The 25016-nt window shown below is 40.0% G+C and overlaps 1 protein-coding gene across 1 annotated transcript in view; it reads right to left on the minus strand.

Annotated features, from left to right (window-relative positions):
* Window positions 1-994: 994 nt before the first annotated feature.
* LIPI (lipase I) overlaps window positions 995-25016 on the minus strand; it is a 30894-nt gene continuing 6872 nt past the window's right edge. Inside the window, exons 2-10 of the mRNA XM_075198214.1 lie at window positions 22804-23180; window positions 18566-18674; window positions 16386-16487; window positions 14385-14474; window positions 12468-12635; window positions 10405-10500; window positions 6249-6360; window positions 4950-5123; window positions 995-2420 (exon numbers count right to left, since the gene is read on the minus strand). Coding sequence (XP_075054315.1) covers window positions 2291-2420; window positions 4950-5123; window positions 6249-6360; window positions 10405-10500; window positions 12468-12635; window positions 14385-14474; window positions 16386-16487; window positions 18566-18674; window positions 22804-23180 — 1358 coding nt within the window. The 3' untranslated portion in view covers window positions 995-2290. The remainder of the gene's footprint in view (window positions 2421-4949; window positions 5124-6248; window positions 6361-10404; window positions 10501-12467; window positions 12636-14384; window positions 14475-16385; window positions 16488-18565; window positions 18675-22803; window positions 23181-25016) is intronic.

Below are 25016 nucleotides of genomic sequence, written 5' to 3' on the forward strand. Positions count from 1 at the left end.
CTCCCCTTTATGCATTTCTTCCCCTGCCCCCAATCCATTACCCACCTTTTCCTTTATTTGTACAAATAGATCCTCAAGTGTGAAACTTCCATGTCTCCAAATTGATCAGTGAAGGTCACATGGCCTGTATGACAATGGGCAGCAGTAAGGGCAATGGAGCATTAAAGACCCAGGGTGACACTTAGGCCATGGGTCCATGTTACATACTTTGTGCCTGGGCACCCACAGAAATGATGATGCAGCCCCCCGTTTACTTGGTGGGTGCTGGTGGTATGTTTCTCCATTATACCTACCTGGCTAACAGCCCTGAGTTAGACATCCAGCATTAGCTCAGCCTCTGGGTGAACAGCAAACAGATGTCTGCGCACATGCAGGTTTAATATCAGCAAAGTGTGTGACGTGCAGATACACAAGTTGTAGCGTTGCACAGATACCAGTGTTAAAATGAATGGCTGTCAGCCCATCTCATATCATAATAAATTAGATTTTTATTGACAGCTTACAACTTTAACTCTCCACCACAGTTCACGTACTTACATAGGCAGTAGTTTCACTTGGCATAAGAGCTGACATGCTCGTGTTGTGGGCAGGCCCGGCGCTCCCATTAGGCAAGGTTAGGCAGTTGCCTAGGGCGCCGGGCTCTGGAGGGCGCCACAGATTAAAAATTCCTTTAAAACTGTGCGGCGACCACTGACCATACCTTTCACGGCCGCCGCACAGCTTCAGATACATCCACAGGGAGGGGGGGAGGGACTATTGCTCACCACCACCGCCTCTCTGCTCCGTCTCCTCCCCTCCACTCACTGACAGTGTCAGTGAGTGGAGGGGAGCAGACGGAGCAGAGAGGAGGCAAGTTAAGGTAAGAAAAGACGCACATTTTCAAAATCGGCGCCCCCACCCTGCACACTTACACACTATTTTGTAAGTGTGCAGGGTGGGGGCGCCGATTTTGAAAATGTGCCTAGGGCGCCACGGACCCTAGCACCGGCCCTGGTTGTGGGACTGTCCCACTTTCTATCTCTCACTTTACTGTCTCTACACTTCTATGGAGACAACAATACAACTGATCTTACAGTGTACAGGAAATGTGCAATTGAAATAAACTGTCAGACAGAACTTTTTTAAAAAATATATCTGATAAAAACTTGACATAAATAATTAAATTTTATGTACAGTAATATTTTGTAACAAAAATACTATAAAACATATAAAACATCTGTACAATTAAAAAAAACATTTCTTGTGATACATTAAGGTAGTTTTGATTAAATTTGCACAATAAACCTTTAACATTACATTCAAATCAATGATCAGTTTTGGATACGCTATTTACAGGTCCCTATATTATATACTCACAAAGTAAATAATACAGAAGTAGGCAACCTATGGCTCTTGAGATGATGAACTACAAGACACAGCAAGCCCGTCAAAGCATGTTGGGATTTGTAGTTCCACGACAAGTGGAAAGCCATAGAGAGCCTGACTTATTGTTTTATAGCAGCTCAACATCAGTGGTCTTCTGAAAACATTAAAACATAATTGTGCAAGATTACTCACTTCATACACTCAGTGTTAGTGGACTGGAAGGCTCATCAAAGTTACACAGTAGCTGAATGAAAAAACAAAAGCTGTGTTTAGAACACAGACTTACAATTTATACACTATAATTGTGAAACCCAACAAGGAGGCTACGTGTGCTACTACTTCCATAAATCACACTATTTTAGTGATCAATATGCCCGTGTGGTATTTACGGAGAACTCTAGCACCTCAAACAGAACACACTCCAACTGTAACTACGATGCATTATACTAGAAATATAATTCATTTCAATTTAGGACCATACTTCCCATTGAAGTATACAAGTTAGCTTTAAAAACCTTTCTGAAAAGGAAAAGTGGATGTGTTACTATAGCAACCAGACTCTAGCTATCGTTTATCCAACACCTTCTAGAAAATGATAGGAAGAATCTGATTGGTTGTTATGGGAAACGCCTTCACTTTTACTTCTTAGAAAGTTTGATAGATTTACCCCTAAATGTAAACACCAACAACACCTAAACAAATTAAGTGCCACATTAATTCATTGAGAAAGCCATTACTTCCAGCAGAGTTATAGACTTCGTCGTTGCTAGGGATGTAAGCAGGGCTTGATAAAGGACGGCCTCAGATGTTTTGAGACTTGTGAGATTAGTCTCATACCCACTCAGTGAAGTGGAGTGAAGATCTTTCCCGCCAGCATTGGTTGCCAGCTACAGTGTTTACAGCTTAGAACAAAGCACGGATTTCATTACACAGGGCACTGTGTAGTACTTTCACCGCAACACAAAGTAAAAAAATTGGAGTTGTCACACGGGACTGGCGGAAAATCCATTTCAACATTTTCTTCTAACACAAAGTCATAGCGGCAAAGTATTGTCCTGTAAGAAAGAACATAGAACAAGTTATAACAGTGTACTAAGCTGTTTTATTATTGAAGAAAACAGTTTTTAATATCAAAAGACATATTTGCCAGGAAAATTGTATTACCTTTATTACTGTACATTGTTTGCTCCACAGCTAAGAGCAGTATCCCACGGACACTTCTTTACTCAAAGAACACAGAGAATCCACAGGATTCTGATTGTAACCTAGGTTATACACTGTTGTTTCCGCTGGGAATATAATGCCTTCCAGCAAGGCAGCTATATTCAGATCTATTAAGCTTTAATTTGGGAAGTATCAATTTTGAAATATTAATTGTCTATGAATGGTGATATGATTCCAATAATCCTCCACTGAAAAAGATAAATGCACGTGTTTTTTTTTTCTTTGTTCTGGGGTAACAAAGGGGGGAAATTCAGGCCGCGTTACTCCCGTGCCCCGTGTTTGCGTGGGTTTCCTCCAGGTGCTCCAGTTTCCCCCCACACTCCAAAAACATACTGGTAGGTTAATTGGCTGCTATCAAATTGACCCTAGTCTCTGTGTCTGTGTGTATGTTAGGGAATTTAGACTATAAGCTCCAATGGGGCAGGGACTGATGTGAATGAGTTCTCTGTACAGCGCTGCGGAATTAGTTGCGCTATATAAATAAATGGTAATGATGATGATGATGATAGTGCGCATAATTACCGTTAATATAGTAATTTCAACCCCAGCTTTTTTGCAGAAATCTGTGTTAATATAACCATATTAACGGTAGTACACTTAGCACTGCGTTATTCTGGGGGAACTTTAATTCCCCCTAAATAATTTGTTAGTTCAACTGGGCTGAAGGTACCACTAGGCGGCCTAAGCGGCAAAGTTTCGGGGGGACCTAGAACACTGGATGAGTGACATAACGTTATTTATTCAGTGTTTTTATACCCCAGTAATTTAAATTAACACCTCACACACACCTCTTACTCGTGAGCTGAATGGAATCTCTCCCAAATTAGGCAGAGAGCAATCACAAGCTTGATTGCTCCTCCGGCTCACCTCAGGCAGAAGAGCCCCAGAAAAATGGCTGCACGTAGCAGCTGCAAGGCTACTACAACATGGGGGCAGGGCCACCTACAAAAATAATTTGTAGGTTTCACTGCAGCTTTAATGCCAATGCCTGTTTTTTGGATATTGGAGATAGGGCACATTCAACTTGCTGCTCAAAGTTTATCCCGACCAATAATGTGATCCGTAGTTAAAATGTTTTACGAAGATTTGACTTTAACCACAAACCTACAAAGAGCTCAACATGAAAATGTGAATTTTATTTAAACAAAGTAACTGTTTTGGGTTGGGTAAACTGTTTAATGGCACACAAATGTCAAACAGTCCCATTGAAGAACCAGTATTGTTCTTGTTGTTGCTTTAGATAAAACATTCCCCTTCCAAACTGCAGGTAGAACTACTTGGTGTCTAGAGGGGGAGGTGGGTGGGAGGAGAAGAAAATGTTGAGGCAACAAAATGACCACTCAAGGTTGCCAGTTGTGTGTATATGAACACAGTCACTCTCACCGAATGGTCTTCAGCCAAATAGAGAACAAAAAAACATACAGTATTTTCACATTTACGTTCCAGCACACAATTCACATAAAATAAATTCTATGGTCCCTTTAATAAGCTTGTATCAGAAATTTGGACCAGCGGGGAAGTCGATCATGATAAGAACCAGTTAAGTTGGGGACACACTACAGAAAATTTATCCCGATGACATATATGTAATAGTGTTCCAACGACTGAATGTCCCGATCAGCAGCCAATTCATGTGTACACACTATACACATTTTACAAGATTTACCATCAGATCTGTGCTCTTCATCTGTCATAACCATCAGCTGAAAAGATTGTGACTCTGTAAACTCTCTGGAGATCTGCCTACACTGCTGGTTGTGAGTGCACACACACTTCCACATTTGTCCGTTTTTAGAGAAACGATAAGCTTTAGTACGATAAAACATGAACGTGGGAGTGTTCACACTCATGGGATATTGGACCTAACAGTCGTTTATCATGTGATTGACACAATTATTGGGTGAAAAACCTGTAGTGTGTACCTAGCTTTACACTGTGACAAATCAGATGTAACCATTCATAAATAAAAGGGGACAGAAAAAGACAAGGTAGCAGATTGTAAAGTATTTGAACATAAACTCAAATAGATTCAGGAATACAGGAACAGGGCTAATACTGGCCACAGAGAGATTGCGTGTGGCAATTTGGTCATAACTAATTAGAAATAGAAAATCAGAGCTGCATTTTTACTGGTCTGGCTTGTAAATCCCATTGGCTGGTGTGAGCAGTCATCCGCCAACCACAATGCTTACATTACATGCGTTTTGGCTGACCACATGATTAAACTAGCCATAAATGTGGTTGCTTCATTGCCCATGGGAATAACTTTCTTCTTATGTTATAAAAAGGACACAAGAACTTGTAGTAGGTCAGTAAGTTAGATACACATAGAATTATGCTGGTAGAAGAGAATGTTTCACCTGTGTGGATCTGAAGTAGATCTGAGTCTCATTCTTTGAACTCGCAATTTGTATTTTGGTCCTATTACGGATCCAGTTGTAAATTTCACAAATACTTTTAAAATCTGGTCAAACTCCTGATCAAACATGGCCAGCAGGCTGACTTCTTTATTTTGCTCAAACGTTGAAGGATCTCTGGAGGGAAATAAGACATACAGTTATCACATTTTAAAAAATAACACATATTAAAAAATAGAAAATACAGTACAATCTAACAATCCCTAAATAAAGAGGTACAGGTAGGTCCACAGTCATCAAAAACACACTGTATTTTCTCTTGTAAAGTACAGTGATGATATATATATGAACTGGGTTAGAGGAAGAGGTGCCATCTCCAGGGGTAGATGGTAGTGTACGGCAGCAGAAAAGTCACATAAGTCCAGGAACTAGAAGGAATAAAAAGAAACTTAAAATAAACACATTGCTTGTCCGGTACTAACCCTGTCTCCTGTGAAGCACTTTGTGTCTTACATACATACAAGACATAGAGGTAATTGCTCACCATTTGCAGAGTCTCCCAGGAGGCATCCAACCACCTACCCAGGTCTGAAAGAGTATGATTGATCTGACATCCCTTTTAAATGCACATCACAGGTGCAACCACCAATCAGCTCGCTGTCAGACCGGCATTACAAAAGACCAGGACTGGGCTTGTAAATGGAGTCCACCCTTCTCTCTCCATTTACACCCCAGGGACCCTTACCAGCTTTTTTTCTTAAAACTGAACACACTCTTAGGGAAGCTCCCTCGTGCTCTCAAAATAAGATACAATTTAAGGATAACCTACAAAATAGGCAAATAATAACTATAAACCCATGCTACATGTAAAGTCTTTAGTGAATATAGTTTACCTAACGTACCAAGAGCAAAAATGATAGTTCAGAAGAGAAGCAGCCATTTGTGGTATTTTTCCTTTCATTTTAGCTGTAATAACAGCTCTACTTGAGAATGGAACGAATATGTTCTTACTGAATAATTAAAATCAAACACCGGTTATTTACAATGCCATTGTCAGACTTTAAATGTAGGATGGGAACTATGGCGTTGCCAGGGTTGTGCAAGTAAAGAGAGTTGCACTGTTAACCCGGAAAACATTCACTGCGACACAGCGATTACACTCTTCACTATGGTCTATAACAGGGGTTCACAAACTTTTTTATGTTGCGCCGAACAAGCCAACACACATCATGAAAAAAAAGTCTTACGTAAAACAGACTATAGGTTGTAAGAAAGGTGTAGATGAGGAACAGTAAAACTTACCGGTTTAGATTGGATTCCGTTACGTTTCCCGATTTAGACACAAGTTTAATTCTAATATAACCCCTCCGTGTTTCAGTATTGGATGTGATAAAGTCCAAGTAATAATGAAATACTAAAAGAAATGGGATACAAAAAAAGGCATAAAAAAAAAGTTTTAGACTGAACCAACATTTCACAAAATGTATATATCAGTCTCCGGAGTGAGAAGGGATGGGCTCATGGTGAAACATGCTCACAGATTGGCTGCCTAAAATATGGAATTTTTTTACTGGATTGTGAATAATAAAGGCGTCTATTTAAGTTTTTTTATTTATGCTCTTATTCTCAAATTATTCAATATTCCAGAGGAACGGCTATTCCTATTTATTTATCACATTTCAGTAAAACTGTAGGTGCCTAGAAAATGTTTAGGTACCCACCCTTCTATTATTTGCAAATCTGAAAAGCACCACCCCTGGGAATGTTCAAACCTCATGTCTGCAACCACTAATCCTATAATTCAATCACATCTCTTTGTATTTTATTCCAATGATCACTTTATAATTGTTTGCTTTGGGAATTGATGAAAGTGACAATAATAAATAGGGGAGGGATTTTTTACCAGGCCAATAAACTGAATTGTTACTAATTGTCAAAACAATTTTTGTCAAATGCAACTGCTCCAGTTCTTTAAATGGCATTCCCTGGTTGCTAGTGGCAAGCTATTCACACTGGGACATCAGGTGAATGTTACTGTACGTACCGATATCTATAGTAGCTGAAATATTTATCCATTTAGTGGCTGCGCTGTAGCTGGAACATGAAAAAACGAAGGTAGACAGACTGCTGGATTTGCTAAATCAATAAGTAAGCTATAAAAATGGATTATGTAAATGTATAATATAATTTTAGATTATATTATTTTTATGCTAATCATCAATAAAGAGTGAAAACAATTATTTATACTTTTTTTTTTTTTATTGAATAAGAGTGAACATAGAGGGCCTGAGTCATTAAGAAGAGCAAAGCATAAAAAAGGAGTAACTTTGAATCTGGGCAAAACCATGTTGCATTGGAGGGGGAGGTAAATGTAAAATGTAGGCACAGATTTATAGTTGGAGTAGGACATGTCCTAGTTCAACTTTACATTTCAGTGTAAAATTAAAGCCATCAAGTATGTGTGTGCTAGATGAAAAAACAGTCAGTATTTATCTTATGTGAAAAATAATAAACTAATTTGCACCCCTTCCATTGTAACATGGTTTGCCCCGGAGAACATTTACTCCTTTTTCTTACCTTACTTTCCTTAATGACTCAGGCCCAGAGTCTGGAGGGGGACAATAGACTTTGGAGTTGATTTTTAGAGGAGAGGAACCTGAAACCGGAATGTGCATCAGGAAGCCTACTGCGTATTACAGTGATTAATCAAATGAGTTATTCAGCGATTGCTAAATTGCAAAAGTGAGCTTTATTCAAAAATATCTTCAAATGGTGAATGCTTTTTGATGTCACGAATCAATATTGGTGGCCAATATGCCTGGATTTATGGGACGGTGCAGTCATTTGCTATGGACAGGGCCAGCAGCTTCCTAGAGCACTGGGGTGTAGGGGGCCCCTAAAACACTGAATGAGTGATCACTCATTCAGTGTCTTGTCATCAGGGGATCGCAGACAAGTGCCACACTCCTAAGAATAGAATCAGCCATTTCCCCCCTTCACTTCACACTGAGTAAGGAAACGGGGAGTGGGGTTGCACTGAGGGGAGATAAGGGGGTCAGATCAGCACCCAAATCCCAAATAGTCCTGGAATAAACAAATCTCTGAGTAGAACATGGTCTGGTGTTTGGGTCATACCTGTCAACATTCCCAAATGGAAAATTATATCACATGAGCCCACCAAATCTGTCCTGATCCACCAAACCCCGTTCCCTTCAGCCAAGTCCAAATGCCGGATATCACGACTGTTGGCTGGTACAGTGTATATGGCATTTCTTTAAGCAGCAGGCTAGGTGGAAAATGCAACTCAGGAAGCAGTAACCAGTTTTGATTTTCCAGGACAAGATATTAACATGATCAGGAATTGTTGGGAAATTGTGCAAAAAATATGTTTGATTGTGTTTTGATTTTGCGGAATGCAGCAGGTCTTCATGCAAAATGATCCTAACTTTGCACCTATCAGAGATAAATGAGGTCTATACTTAAATAACTTAAGTCTCTTTATTAATGCCGGAATTGAGGTGTGATGCACACCATGTAAATTCACAGAAATCAATGGTTTTTTTTAAAACAGAAAATTAAACTATTTAACAATAAAAATAAATGCCGTCCTGATGCTTTCTTTTATAAAACTATAAATCAATGATGAGAGCTAACCAAATGTATTAGACTGAATCTTACCTGAGATGCGAGCGCTACCCATAATAATGACCAACACAGAGTAAATTCTAATAACTTACAGAGGAAGGATCAGTGTCATCACTGCTTAGAATTTTATACAACCATCAATGTAAAAACCACATTTTGGTTAAGCCCATTTAGACAGCCCTTTCAGATGTGTATAAAAAGGACTGAACACTTGCCCAAATAATGAATTGGTTAGAAGTCAGGCTAATTAAGTTCATTAAAGCTGATTGGTTATGGGTATATATGCTAGTTATGGTCCAGTCCTCTGTACACCTAGGACCTTATTTAGAGTCGCACGCAAGACGTGTAGGAGTGGGAGTGTGCCACAGCGTGGTAGGGTATTACGAGTGGCAAGCAACCCCAGTTGCATCTCACTCGTAATACCCTACCGAGCTGCGACCAGTTCGTGCAGCTAGCTAACTACTTGCGCCACCTAATTCCTCCCGCACAGTTTTAGCCCTTTTTGGACGTGTGTTGCGTCTGCGCCTTACTACGTCTAGGATTTACTTACGGGGTCACACCTTCACAATTCCGCGTTATGCCCTTTCCCTTGTAGTAAGGCGCAAGCTGTCGCAAGTGTTAATTGCGTCCAAGATGCAGGCGGATATGGTGCTTGCTGCACATGCGTGATAGTGGTTTTTTGGTTGAAGAGCCTAGTACAGACTTTGCGTCCGACTCTAAATGAGGCCCTTATTGTGCACAGTGACTGCAGTCTCACAGCACTGGGGTCATGAGTTCGATTCCCAAACAGGGCCCTTTCTATGTAGAGGTTGCGTGGGTCTCCCCATGTTTGCGTGGGTTTCCTTTGGGTGCTTAATTTCCTCCCACAGTCCAAAAACATACTGGTAGGTTAATTGACTTCTGACAAAAATAGATCCTTGTGTGTGTGTGTCTGACTGATAAGGAATTTAGATTGTTAGCTCCAATGGGGCAGGGACTGATGTGAATGGCTACATATTCTCTGTACAGCGCCTCTTAATATGATTGGCACTATATAAATAGACAATGATAATTATAATGCACAGAAATGCACATATACAGATTTGCTCATAAGCCTAACACTTCATAAATTACCCCCACTCTATTGAAAGAAACTGCCCACCATGAGGTGACCTCTTCTTCATCTGTACATCACCATAGGTATGTTCCCTATTGTGTCATATTATGTAAAATACATTGTTATTCTGACAGTGGCATTATGTAATTATCCAGTTGTTGAATGATTAATTCCCGTGTTTTAAAAATTCCACTTAGAGGTTTACATCTGGAGGCCTATTTTCTTGCTTGCGCTAATTGTATTTGTAGGTTCCTCACATATTTACTGCAGTTTGACAAAATCAAGGTCAAGCCGTTCACTTGTTCTCTCTGTTGCGAGAGAGACGAGGGTTTAGTCAATCCCTAGAGTGCCGGGGATAGATTCTGTTTATGTACGCCCCTGCAGCACAGAAAAGATTAAAGATCACTACACAGCCAGAAGTACAAAAGCATCTCTGTTGCCGCGACCACACAACAATATTTAAATAGGTCCCAGTGTGAAAAGAAATCCATGTCTGAAGAGCCTAGATCAGCCTTAATTCTACTACAACAAAGAAGTAGGCCAAAAAGGAAGACAAAACCTATACCCTGTGCAGCCTTTTTCTCATCATTACTATTCACAGTTCACATTATTCCGTCTAAAGCAATTAGCGTTTCAGGCAAATGTCGCCAACTTCCCCAAGCCACTATTATCTCAGTCTGACAGCTTTTATATTATGCAAATTTAATTTTCGCTTACTGCAAAATGGTTTCATCGATGCCGTGTCAAAAAAAGCCTTCGTCACTGGAGGATTCTTCACCACCAGATATTCCTTCCACTTATCAGCATGAAAACCTGCAAAACACACACACACTAATTCCAGGAGACCGAGGAAATGTTGTTAAATTGCATTACATTTGGGTAATCGCTTCTGCAAAAATTAAAATCGAATTTATCATGAAAATATTTTACTCTGTTACGGTACATATTTTTAAAAAGGTACCGAAGATCATTTAATTACATAGCTGCAAGGTGTAAATCTGCAATAAAACCATAGCAACCAATCAACAATAAGCTTTTCGGTCTAGTGCAAGTTAGGCAATTTCCAAAATTCTCCAGGTATTAATGATTGTGGGGGGCTACAAATTCTATTTCTGTTATCGCCATACCAGAATGGTGATAATTAGAGATGCTCACTGACCCCCGTGAACTGATTTTGGTTTTGGATCTGGATTAGCTTCGTGTTTTGGTTTTGTATTTTTTAGAAAAAAAACTAAAATATGCTAAAATCACATATTTTTGCTCTTTTTTTGTTCCTACATTATTATTAACCTTAATAACACTAATTTCAAGTCATTTGCAGTCAATTTTGACCACCTCACAGGTCACAATATTATTTTCATACACTTTCGGACAAATACTGCAGCGACCTGGCTGGATGGTAAGCGACAGAGCAATGACACAAACACACGGCAGTTCCTAGCACATCTAGGAAACATTGGCACACAGCAGTGGCAGAAAAGAAAAATAGTGCAAGATTATGTTGGATCTTAAAAAGGAATCCAAAAATCGCCAGATCGGACGACGTAACAATGACGTTTTGCCTCGCTTTCGATTTCTGAGGGCGCACGAAAATACCGAGCTGGCTCGGCTCGGTACTCGGATCCCCTATGTTTGGGTGTGTTCGGTTCTCGAGGAACTGAGTCTGAGCATCTCTAGTGCTAATAGAAGAAATTAATGACAAATGCTTTATTATTTGATAACAAAAGCACATTTTTTTTCCCTATTCAGCAATAGTTTAAGATATAGTTTTTATTTTTTTAAATATTTTTAAATATATTTTTAACTATTTTTATCTACTGACTTTTTTACCAAGTGGAAGTGATAAATCAAGTCTGTACCTTCAGTTCGCATGCGTGAAACCAACTAGCCGCGTCACACATGTGCCTATCCCTTCAGACTGCCCTGGGGACGCGCCAAGTTAACCCTTACCACGCCGGGTCTATTGTCGAGGCTGCCGAATATCGTTCAGCTGATTTTACCATTAAATTATAGTGATATTCCCTTGGCTATTGCTGCGATTTTCTAATGCTGCAATAAGCATCAAAAAAAGTGTTAAGTAAAACTACAGGGAATGGTAAGACTTGTATTCATTGCTTTATTTTAGGAGTCGACTATTGAATAGCGTTAGGGTTGCGCATTTGTATGCTAAATAATCTGCAGAGCTGGGTTAAGACCCCACGGGGCGCTGGTTTGGGCCCCCTTCCACACAACAAAAATAGTAGAGGTTCCCGAAAAAAGCTTTTTGCGCTGCACATGTCTGCCAAGTGTTGGGGGCATATTCAATTAGCCACGTTACCCGCAAAAGTAACGGGGCTTTAAAAGTATTACCGTTATTACGGCAAGTCTAACCCGGATTTCCCACAGCCGGCGTTAAAGGTACCGTAATAACGGTAATTCCGCGTACTATTACTGTAATATTGGTAATAGTGCGCAAGCCACATTACTTTTGACAGTAACGCGGCTAATTGAATATGCCCCTTTTTGACTTGCTCTACAAAACGATAATAACTATATTAATTTCAACAGCGTTTTGTTCAATTTTAAAATAAATGACAAATTCCTAAACATTTATTTTTAATGTTGACATTAGCAATCACTGATATTTGTATAAATGAAAAAAGGACTCACTCAATATCCTCAGCTCTACCCATATAGTTCTACTTATACCAGGTGTAAGTAATAGCGTAACACAGTTCATTCGTAACACCTGAAGTCACATTTGTCAAAAAACAAACAAACAGATGGACTACTTACTGTACCTAAAACTGGACAGGTAAGTGGGGCGTACGCTTTGCAGTCCATACATTTTCCTATCCTGTAATCTCTGTAATCTCCACATGGGAATGTGTGAATATCACAAGTCTTGTTTAAGGATGAGATGTACAGAAACACTGAGCGCTGGTGGTCACACTTGAAATATTCAGAACCTGCTCATAGAAAAAGAATACAGTAAATGGTATAATTCGGACACATCCTTTTGTATAACAACAAAGTAACAGTTTATTTTTTGAAAAAAAGATAAATGTAATTTAAAGAGTAAGTATGAATATTTAAAAGTGGCTGTATGGGAAACGTAAGTGAATGGAGTTTGAATTCGAGGCAATTGGAGAAATGGCGGTGTGGCATTCCACCATATACCAGCCCACTTCGATCATTGATTCAATTATTTATTCATTCTTAATTTCTGTTAATAAAAGGATATGCATCATATTCTCTTGGAAGATATAAGCCGCTGCCACAGTCCAACTCACTGCAGGTACAACAGCTGCATAAACAAATGCTGCCGCCATTAGTCCTATCTCCAGCGATTTGAGAATCTAGGGGCTGATTCATTAAGGATCTTAACTTAAGAAACTTCTTATTTCAGTCTCCTGGACAAAACCATGTTACAATGCAAGGGGTGCAAATTAGTATTCTGTTTTGCACATAAGTTAAATACTGACTGTTTTTTCATGTAGCACACAAATACTTGATAGCTTATTTGTACACTGAAATTTAAAGTTGATATTTGTGTGCTACATGAAAAAACAGTCAGTATTTAACTTATATGCAAAACAGAATATTAATTTGCACCCCTTGCATTGTAACATGGTTTTGTCCAGGAGACTGAAATAAGAAGTTTCTTAAGTTAAGATCCTTAATGAATCAGGCCCCTAGTATGTCCTTTTCTAGAGTTCTATAAAACCTAACTTAATTCCAGATCGAGACATGGCCTGGGGTGTATGCTGGTAGATAGCCTTTAGTTACGTGATTGCCAACAACCCAAGTCCTGGTAATCAGGTACACCCAAAGCTGGGTAACCGAGGATCTGGCAGAACTGGGGAAGATAAGTTACCACTAAGGTTCTGAAATGGGTAAACACTGCTTCCAATTATGCATGGTAGCAACTATAGTAAGTGCTACGATGCCATTGGCTGTTCTACTGGTAGAATAAACATTACAGAAGAGGAGGGAAATAACCACCAATCTCGTTGTGCTCCCACAGATACCCACATAACTAGGAATATTAAAGATCCAGCAAGCTCAAAATCTTTACTAGGGAGATAGTTATCGGTAATCAGGAAAATATAATTAGTGATTATTAGTGATAAGAGCAATAGAGCGATGAGTTGTTACTGGTCAAATCTAGCACACATACAACATAGTGAACGTAGGGAGGTTTATTTAGTTGAGGCCGAGTTAGTAAGGTACTATAGATTTCTACCAGAGTATTAGTTTAGTTTGCACAACCTAGGTCAGTGTTGGCTAACCTGTGACACTCCAGCTGTTTGTGAAACTACAAGTCCCAGCATGCTTTGCCAATATATAGCAGCTTATTGCTGGAAGGGTATGCTGGGACTTGTAGTTTCACAACAGCTGGAGTGTCACAGGTTAGTCAACACTGATCTAGGAGATGGAGACGGGGGGGGGGGTTGGGGGAAGGTAGGCCCTAGGGCAAGGAAAGGAAAGGAAGCCAGGTTGGTTAGGGAGAAACCAGCCATAGCTGCGCTCAACGACCAGATTCAGGGTGTTTACAGGCAGCGTTGTGACGTAGCGGCGGCCTATCCAGGAACTTATGGGAAAGAAGAACAGGACAACACCCCAGGACTCTTCTGCACCAGCCGGGGTATTTAAGGGCCCCGTGTCAAGTGTTGCTCTTATGTCCTAGATGTATTTAATGTAGTAATTTAATTTACCTGAAAATAAGGATCTCGGACAACCCGGTTGATCAGTTCCTCCATTTGGATAGAAATCTATATGACCTAAAGTCTCCTTATAGCCAAGACCTTCAAGATGAGATTTAGAAAACAACACATGTTTAAATTAATAAGTATAAGTTAAACTAAATGAAGATTTACATATATTAAAATCAGTGCATGCTATCCACATATCATCTTACAAGTACATCAATTATTGCTTGGTGATCACAATGTAAATGTTACCCTATATATTAGAATTCTTTACATGTGTGGTGTATGGATGATTACAATAGGTTATAATTCACTTTACATAAACAGGTCAAACAGTATAACCCATAAATAATTACAAAGACATCTATATACCGACATAACAAAATATTTTGCCAATCATTTACTAATAAGCTATTCCAAGGGTAAATTAAACCTCTGAAGAATAGCGTTTACATAGCAGCTGTTTGAGTGGTTGTCTCACCCACCCGGTCCTTAGAGTATGGTACAGCCCTGTGCTGGCACAGAACACCCACCTACAGCCTGGGGTGTCAAGAAGACTCTCGGGCCCAGTGCGACCACTCCTTGGCTGCATGGCTGTCACCAGGCAAACCAATTGGACGTTATTAGATATTAGATTAAGTCATATTCCCTTGGCTACAATCTGATGGGACCGTAGCCCAAGCATCCCCACCATAATCCACTGCAAAGGAGGCCTGTGCCCTTTATACTGCCCCATCCGCCCCACACACCTTATCGGAGCCTCTGCCAACTGCAGCCCATTTCAGAATTGTTTCCAATACTCAAGGTTTTTCTGTTCACCGTGTGAGGCGCTATAGAAACAGCGGTTCACAGAAACCTCCACAACTACTCTCATTGTTTTTAACATTTACAGAAATGAAAAGCGAGTGTAAACACCACGTATACACAAGATATAGATTTATTAAAATATTTTACTAAATGATCAAAGCTATGGATGACCGAGGTAAGTGTAAATATAGTACCGAATAAAACAAAAAAAAATTATATGCAAATATCACCAATAAATTAAATGGCAGCTGTCTTATCAACCTCCATTCTATGAAACTGTTAAAAGAACATCCCGTTCTTATCTAACGGTTTAGGAAATCATAGCCAATATATCTTTGCTTTCATATAATTGTGCTACAGTACAGAAGATAAGACACTCATATATTGCTTGCAAAGCCATTGCTAATTTTTCAGTTACTGAGTTTGAAGCCTTAGAGAACTGTGAGAGATTGTTCAGTGCAGATGGACCAGTGTCTCTCTTCTGTGCTAAATCAACACATAAATTGTAAATAACTTTCTCCGCATAATATTCTCAAAATACACATTTTATAGACTGTAAAGTTAAATATAAAACTAAATATTGCAATTTAGTTAATTAAAAAAGTAAATTGTTTTGCACTTATGGACTTATTTAAGAACACGGTGCAATGACACAAATGTGTTGTACCATATAGAGAACTAACACACAATTCTTTTCATCTTATGACCGACATTAGAGATTAGACAGAATTTGGTTGCGGCTCAATTCTGCACACTGCCCCCATTAAATATGCCCCCAATGTTTTATTGTCTCCTTCAAACTAAACGTCATGATGGACATCAGTGGTAAACTTAACTTGTGCAGGTTATAATAAATTAGAGGTATTAACATCACGGCACAAAATAATAGTCTGCTAACTCCCTACGACAGGCCGATGATTTGATTTGCAGTGTGAAAAATTTACTGCCTTCCAGAAATGACAAAAGAAAAGAGAGAGCATGTCCACCCACCCCTGTAGCCAGGGGCTGGCTGGGCAGAGGGGAACCTGCTGGTAGCCTGCTCTCCACTCTGCTCCGCCCTCCCTCTATCCCTTGGTTGGTATCACACACACTATGCTGCTGCTTGGCATCACCGACCAATCACCATGAATCACCGCACACCTAATACTGTCATCCATATACAGCAAGAGTTATAGAACCCTTCTAATTACTTATATTTACCATCAGTGTCTGAGTGAATGACGTCCACAAACTTGGCATCGGTGTAGTGCAATCTGTCCTCTGGGGACTTCCCATTGAATAAAGGTCCAGCAGGGTCCAAACCTACAAATCAGACAAGGACGATTATAAAACAAGGATATATAAAATATTGCATAAAATAACAGGATATGAATAGAATAAAAAACTGCAATTAACTACCATAAGTTTATATCGCATAATAGTTTGTCATGATGTGTAATTTATTTAGTATGTTGGCTTGGAAATTGTTACAACCAGAAAGTGTCATGTATTCTATTGATTATCTATTAAGATGATTAGCCCGTAACTTAAAACATAGGCAAACCGAGGGGGGAGGAGGTTCCTAGTGCCTGGAAACCCCCCTCTAAGCCTGGGGCACTGTATAATTGAGGTGGCTGGACCCTGCCCCCCCTTCACACGGCTCTGATTGAAAAGGGAGAGCTGCGTGCACCTAACAGTAGTGCACGCAGCAATGCTCATGTATATTATGGGGGTAGGAAGAGTTGGAGCACTTTCTAAAATTATAGCCACACCCCCATGCATGCTGGTCACGCCCACTGGAGGCATTGTGTGGAAATCCCCCTCTACAAATCCTGCATTTGCCCCTGTAAAGCAATTCAGAATCAGGAGGAGCATCGTTACAAAAACCCTAAATATAATAAAAACAGTTACAATATTATTATATGCATTTTTCTAATTAAATAAATATTCAATTATTAATAACTTAAAAAACACATTTCCTGATAGTTATCCTATAAAACAATCAGTAACAATTCATCATTTATAAATGTCAGTGTACATGAGACAGAAGTGTTCCTCTATTAATATTGTATTCAGGTACAACATTTGCACTAAACCACAGAACACAATCAGTCTACTGTCTTCCTTGTACTAGATGGACAAAAGGTCATTGCTGATTGGTTGCCGTAACACAGTGAAAATTTTACATGTGAATACAGTGCTAGGGAACGGGCCTGCTGTGATTTACTAGTTAGTAACTGCAGAATATCAAACCTTCGAACAGTTCAATATTTAAGAGAAGTCTGACACCCCGAGGCATAGATACATATAAATCATATTTGCCAAACTTTTCTTCTTTCCCTCCAGGAGATCCGAGAGGGGAGCTGAAATGCGAGGACGGTAGTGAGCACGGTGCAGCGAATCGCATGACTTTGGCCCCACAATGCTATAGCGCAATTTTTCCGTAGGACGGGGACAAAATTATGCAATTCACTGCAAATCTCGTCACTGGGAAGTGGGCTGGATGCGGGAGAATGGCCTGCTCTCCCAGGAGACTCCTGAATTCCGGGTAGGTCTCCCGGACATTCCCAGGAGAGTGGGCAAGTATTATATAAGTATAGCAAAGACACAGCTTTTTATACACTGCGAAACACTGAACACAAAGATACAGAGCAGTTATCAATTTAGGAACCCATCAGATATATTTTCTCGCTATTACAGTTAGCTACTGTAGGTTATGTTTAGTTTTCTGAACATTCTAAGGTACTGATTGACTACAGGTTAGTTATAACCGCAACTGCATAAAGTTCTATGCACCCTGGAAAGAAATGAATATGATAGGCGCGCAGACATCTAAAGTGATGACAGCGGGATTCGGGAATTCTACTGCTGTATGCTCTATGACCATGACTCAATGTGCACTAGCGGAACTACCAGGGGAGGGCTGGCAAATTTTAGCCCAGGGGACAAGACTCGACTTAGCAGCCTATTAGGAACATTCTAAAGGAAAAAAAATGTAGGTGGCCCAGTGACCCAGTCTAAGATATGCCACTATGGGACTGGCCCGGGATGTAGATGCCTCTCTGCCCCCCAACCCAGCCTGCCCCTGGGAACTACCATTGGTGCAGCAGGTGTGGTGCCCTGAGGCCCATGGAGATAATGGGGCCCTTTGCATGGGGAACTAGCAAGCTTCCTGTCACCGGGGCCCACAGAGCGCTAGTTCCTCTTCTGTTTATATGTTTAGAGAAAAGAAGCAAGTGTGTGCAAAAAAAAGGTTTGGTAAATGGAATGCTTCAGATGAAATGTGTGATGTAGTATCTATTAGAATTATTCACCGAGCAAATCAAATCACCTAGATTATAAATGATTCAATAAAAAGTTTACAATAAAACCGAATCAGTGTCCAAATGAAGAACAATTACCTGTAATTCTGCCAATAGAACCATTGTACATTTTTCCAACGAACCCAGAAATATGTGCCCCAAGGCTAACACCTATCATATAGATAGAATCCAGAGATCCCCCTTGGCTCTGTAAACACAATACATATTAGATCATTACCAGAAAATATTCTATGTTTCAAAACGGGTTAAACAGTAATTTGATGTTTTATAAGTACAGTCATGGACAAAAGTTTTGAGAAGTTTGCTGCTTCAGTGTTTTTAGACCTTTCTGTCAGATGTTACTATGATATACTGAAGTAAAATTACAAGCATTTCATAAGTGTCAAAGGCTTTTATTGACAATTACATTACGTTTATGCAAAGAGTCAATATTTGCAGTGTTGAACCTTGTTTTTGAAGACCTCTGCAGTTCACCCTGGCATGCTGTCAATCAGCTTCTGGGCCACATACTGACTGATGGCCGCCCATTCTTGCCTTATCAATGCTTGGAGTTTGTCAGAATTTGTGGGTATTTGTTTGTCCACCCGCCTCTTGAGGATTGACCACAAGTTCTCAATGGGATTAAGGTCTGGGGAGTTTCCTGGTCTTGGACCCAAAATTTTGATGTTTTGATCCCCGAGCCACTTAGTTATCACTTTTGCCTTAGGGCAAGGTGCTCCATCATGCTGGAAAAGGCATTGTTCATCACCAAACTGTTCTTGGATAGGTGGAGGAAGTTGCTCTTTTGGAAAAATTGTGAGTGAGCCCACTCCCTTGGCTGAGAAGCAACCCCACACATGAATGGTCTCAGGATGCTCTACTGTTGGCATTACACAGGACTGATGGTAGCGCTCACCTTTCCTTCTCCAAACATTTTTTCAGATACCAAAACAATCTGAGATGGGATTCATCAGAGAAAATGGCTTTACCCCAGTCCTTGGTAGTCCAATTCCTGTACCTTTTGCAGACTATCAGTCTGTGCCTGATGTTTTTCATGGAGAGAAGGGACTTCTTTGCTGGCCTTCTTGACACCAGGCCATCCTCCAAAAGTCTTTGCCTCACTGTGCTTGCAGATGCACTCACACCTGCCTACTGTCAGTCCTGAGCAAGTTTTGCACTGGTGGTGCTCCAATCCCGCAGCTAAATCAACTTTAGGAGACGGTCCTGGTGCTTGCTGGACGTTCTTTGGCACCCTGAAGCCTTCTTCACAACTATTGAACCTCTCTCCTTGAAGTTCTTGATGATCCAATAAATGGTTGATTTAGGTGCAATCTTACTAGCAGCAATATCTTTGCCTCTGAAGTCCTGTTTGTCCAAAACAATGATGACTGTACATGTTTTCTTGTAGATTACCATGGTTAACAGAGGAAGAACAATGATTCCTTTTAAAGCTTCCAGTCTGTTATTCTAACTTAATCAGCATGACAGAGTGATCTCCAGTCTTGTCCTCGTCAACACTCTCACCTGTGTTAACGAGAGAATCCCTGACCCCTTGACAGCTGATCCTTTTGTGGCAGGGCTGAAATGCAGTGGAAATGTTTTTGGGATAAAGTTCATTGTCATGGCAAAGAGGACTTTGAAATTAATTGTAATTCATATGATCACTCTTCATGACATTCTGGAGTATATGCAAATTGCCATCATAAAAACTGAGGCAGCAGACTTTGTGAAAAATAATATTTGTGCCTTTCTCAAAACTTTTGGCCATGACTGTAGACGTTTCATCCCCATATAAAGCCACACTGTTGAAGTCCAAATAGTAATTTTTGTTTTAGCACAAGAAACAAAAGGTTTACAGAAGTCTTTTTATATAGAAGTCTTTTTTATAGCAATGCTAACAACTGTGCAAGAGGCAAAGTGGTTAGAATTGCTGTCTTGTAGCACTAGAGTCATGGGTTTAATTGTGACCAGGGCTCTATCCGTGTACAATTTGTATGTTGTTGTCCACTTGATTTGTATCCTTCTAACAGTCCTAAAATATACTATTAGGTTAATCTGTGTCTGACAAAATTGGATCTTAGTGTTTGTGTGGTAGGGAATTTAGAGTGTAAGCTCCAATGGTTCAGGGACTGATGTGAATGATAAATATTCTCTGTACAGTAAAGCGTAATATGGTGGAGTTATATAAATAAATAGACAATAAATCTTTCTTTCTGAACTTTGTCTGCAATAGCTCAAACATTCTATCTTGTAATATGCGTCCATTTACCGCTAAGATCCACTTGATATCTGAGCCTTTTGTTTGGTATAATCTCTATATGTTATAAAATATATATCTTTACTATAGAGGGAAGCGTAAATTTTATTAAAGTCAACTCTGCGGATATGATACTGATGCCATATCTGGTCTATGACTGAGGACTTACTGTATCACCAAGACCTTTGCTCTACAATGTACATGATCACAAAACTAACATAACTGAACAAACTGGTTTGTTACTCATATTACATTCCTTCATAATCAGTTGTACGAAAGTGACTCATTTTAAATCGAAAGTAACATGGTTTATTTGAGACATTGCAAAAGAGAGGAGGGGGAGGGAGAGAGAGAGAGAGAGAGAGAGAGAGAGAAGGAGGGAGAGAGGGAGAGGGGGGTTGGAGAGAGAGAGGGAGAGAGAGAGAGAGAGAGAGAGAGAGGGGGGGGAGAGAGAGAGAGAGGGGGGGAGAGAGAGAGAGAGGGGGAGAGAGAGAGAGAGAGAGAGAGAGAGGGGGGGGGAGAGAGAGAGAGAGGGAGGGAGAGAGGGAGAGGGGGGTTGGAGAGAGAGAGGGGGAGAGAGAGAGGGGGGAGAGAGAGAGAGAGACGGAGAGAGGGAGGGGGAGAGAGAGAGGGGGGGAGGCAAGAATGAGACTGAGAGGGGGACAGGGCAAAAAAGAAGAATTCACGATAAATGACATCATTGAGGCTTCAATATTGCCTACTTCACTAGAAAGTGCGCAATGGCCTTCTCTCCCTAGAGTCCGAGAGACCTATCTAGAATTCTAGAGTCTTCTGAAAATTGCGGAAGAGTTGTCAAGTATGTTCTATACTAAAGGTGTAACATAAACTGCATTATTAAGACCAACTTAATATTTCAATTTCTATGCAAAAATTTGGACATCCCTGGACAAACTGAATGCTTAACTTGATTTTGCTTAGAGATCTAGTGAACACAAGCTTATATGAGAAAAGGTACAAACAAACATGACATATTTCTGAAAAATTACTATTGATGAGTTTAACATTTTTGTTGTTGAAAGAAATAAAGCAGTGAATATAGTATATGCAGAAGTTTATTTTGCTTCAAAACTTAAAGTGAAGATAATTTCAAGTTGAATAAATATTCTTAACCTTCCAACCTCTTGCATCCACTCTCAAGAACCATGGGTGCATCCACGTCACTGACTGAAGACTAGAGGATAATGATACAAATCAGGGAAAGGAAAGACATCTATACTGTTCTAGCTAGGAGTTGCCAGAAGCATAAATAAGAAATGAATGTTGAAGGGAACCATTTCATTCAAGACACACTCTTGATGACCTAGAAAAAAATGGTCATAAACGTATCAGATTTGTAAAGTTGAACATATCACTGTAAAATAACTGCAAAAGCTGTTGTTGGCGCCAGACTGTCCTTTGAACACCCAGACATGTCGGAACCCTTTGGATAACAGAGTCTAGAGATGTTCTCAAACCAGGAAGAAATCCTATGAAATTATCCAAGGTTGACATGTGGTCTACCAGTTACACATTTATATAGATCTACTATAAAGAGTTACTTTGTATTCTTGAGCAAAAGTTGACCCGTAAAAGAAACTTTTTACAGCAGTGTGAGGTTCAACAGGACCGCTGTGTATTCATCATCACACTGAGAGCTGGGCATCCTTAAATATGAAAATGTTCCTTTTAGACCATAGAAAGGGGCAAACGCATTAATGTGATTACAGCCACAATAATCACCATCATCATAATAATCAAATAGCCTCACTGAATACAATTCAACATATGCAATTTCTTGCACATACAAGTCCCATGTTATTAATTTTCTGTGGTATCATGATTAAAGCATTATGCTCTCATAGTATGAAATTATTCAGCAATATCATACCATATAATACCCAACTGTATTGCTGTAAACTGTAAAAAATAGACAGCAGGCTTAGGAAAACTTTTACAATTGCTGTTGTGGAACTACAAGTCCCAGCAAGTCCACCAGCTGCCTACCTCATACAGTCATAATGTACAGGACAACAGAGGTAGGTGCAGCATTGTCACTGCACACAAGATACCATTATCTTACCAGCATGTTGTCAATAATGGTTTTCAATATATCTGCAACCTTCCTGGTCTTTGCAGCAGCATTGTGATACACCAAAGTCGTGGCCCCTCGATTCCAGTCCACTAAGATGACATTGAAGTCATCAATGCTGAGCAGTTTCTGTACAATCTCATCTAACCATACCGGAGGGTTTCCTGTGGGCCTATAGCCGTGGGTGATAAAAATTGTCTTTCTTTTTACATCCAGATACTTGAAAGCGGTTGTATTTTCCTTGTGTAGATCCCCGGCACAGTTTACGTTTTCTCTGGTGTAAATTAACAATTGCACCTCTAGGTCTGTTCCAATAATGGAATCCGGCAAACTGAGGGTTGTAAAGTTATGGCATGTTTCTTCAGGGTCTGAAAAACAACAGTGAAAGAAGTTAAAAATACATTAAGATTTGACTACATTAACATTATTGCAGCAGGAAAATGGTGATGTGTGGACAGGGGCGTACCTAAAGGGTTTTGGGCCCAAAAGAAAATTCAAAGTCAGTTCCCTCCCTTCTTCTATCATCATCATTTATTTATATAGTGCCAACTTATTCCGTAGCGCTTTACAATTGGGGACATACACAGTAAACTACAGTAAACTAATTAACAAACTGGGTAAAACAGACAAAGAGGTGAGAAGACCCTGCTCGCAAGCTTACAATCTATGGGACAATGGGAGTTGGACACATGAGGTTAAGTCTACATTTTGCATTACGATCCAGCCAGACTACAAAGGTAAAAGTGATACGTAAGCTAAATGATCCCGTCACACAATAATGTTGGTCAGGGGGTTGTTGTCTTGTGTGAAATTGTGTAACGGGTGGTAATAGGGTAATCTAGTGAGGTAAAGAGGGTGGTTGAGGAATATTATAAGCTTGTCTGAAGAGGTGGGTTTTCAGAGAACGCTGTAAAGTTTGTAGACCATTCATCAGCCCTCCTCTGTGACAACTGGCCTGTCTGTATATGAGTGCTTGGTAGTTATAGATTTGTTTATCTGTATCATATGAAGTATGTTTGAGGTGTTTTTTTTTCGTTCTATCACCTCTCATACATGACCAACTACTCACTACATTAATATGATGCAGAGAACTGCACAGTAACACGTCATCACAGAGCACAAATAAGTTCAGAAGAAGCTGTGAATATTGGACTTCCTCATTTAGCCCAGAGGCCTCCACATTTGTGTTATGGTCGTGTAAGGGGTTCCTGTAAAAGACTCTGCTCTCTGGTGACTGCTGTGGTTACTTTACCACTGTATCAGTGTATATGAGCAAAGGTCTCAAAGGTGTTCAACTGGTGGCTGTGACCTGGGTCAATAGGACTCAGGCATATGGTCATTGAAGGCCCCATTCCTACACTGCTTAGTAGTGTAATACTGTTCTTATATTAGCTTAAAGCATGCAAATGACTTCTTTATTGGAAAAGGTTCTCATTCTATCTAAGGTCAAGTTTTTGGTGGGGCAGTCCCGATTTCCCCTGCAAAAGAGAGGCATGATCTGGTGATTTGGTTTTCAAGTAACCAGAAGTGGTCTGGGTTGAGTGACGTGGTCTATCAATGTCCTGATTTTCCAATCAGGAATCTATGGGTTCTTCTATTTGTATTATATGCAGTCGAGGAGTCATCTTTATACACCCTAAATACATTTTCTGTGTGCAGAAAAAGCCACAATCCATATAATATTTTACTGATGGTATTTAATGTGATCAGAACCACTTATAATAATAAAACATTGTTTGAGATTTTCACTTGTAACTATTGTGTGATAAAATGTCTGTGGAGTATAAGCAGTCTGCATAGAACTAGTGTAACAATAAGGTGGAGAGTTGGCCATTCTCATATTGGCAGTCCAATAACACTGCTGGCTATGGTGACCATACATGTCCCCACATCCAGAATCCAGGTACTAATAGCTGCCATGAGTTTCTGTGATGTGGTCCTTAGCATCTTGTTCCCAGTGAGCTGTCACCTACAGCCCCCAGCACAAAGCCCCCACTTTGACTTATTCTCTGTTTTATTTCATAAAAAGCAAAAGGACTGAATGGGAGGTTTATATTTTCCCTACATTGTGATGTGAGTGATGAAGGGGTGACAAGGTCATTTTGGTGCTGTTTATTCATTACTGAAATTAAAAGTAATATGTGGCCCTTTTGAAGGTAGGAGGGCCGAGGAGGGCCACATATGATGCCCTTGAAGTATATCAG

The sequence above is a fragment of the Mixophyes fleayi genome, chromosome 2 (genome assembly GCF_038048845.1).
Source record: "Mixophyes fleayi isolate aMixFle1 chromosome 2, aMixFle1.hap1, whole genome shotgun sequence".
Lineage (NCBI taxonomy): Eukaryota > Metazoa > Chordata > Amphibia > Anura > Limnodynastidae > Mixophyes > Mixophyes fleayi.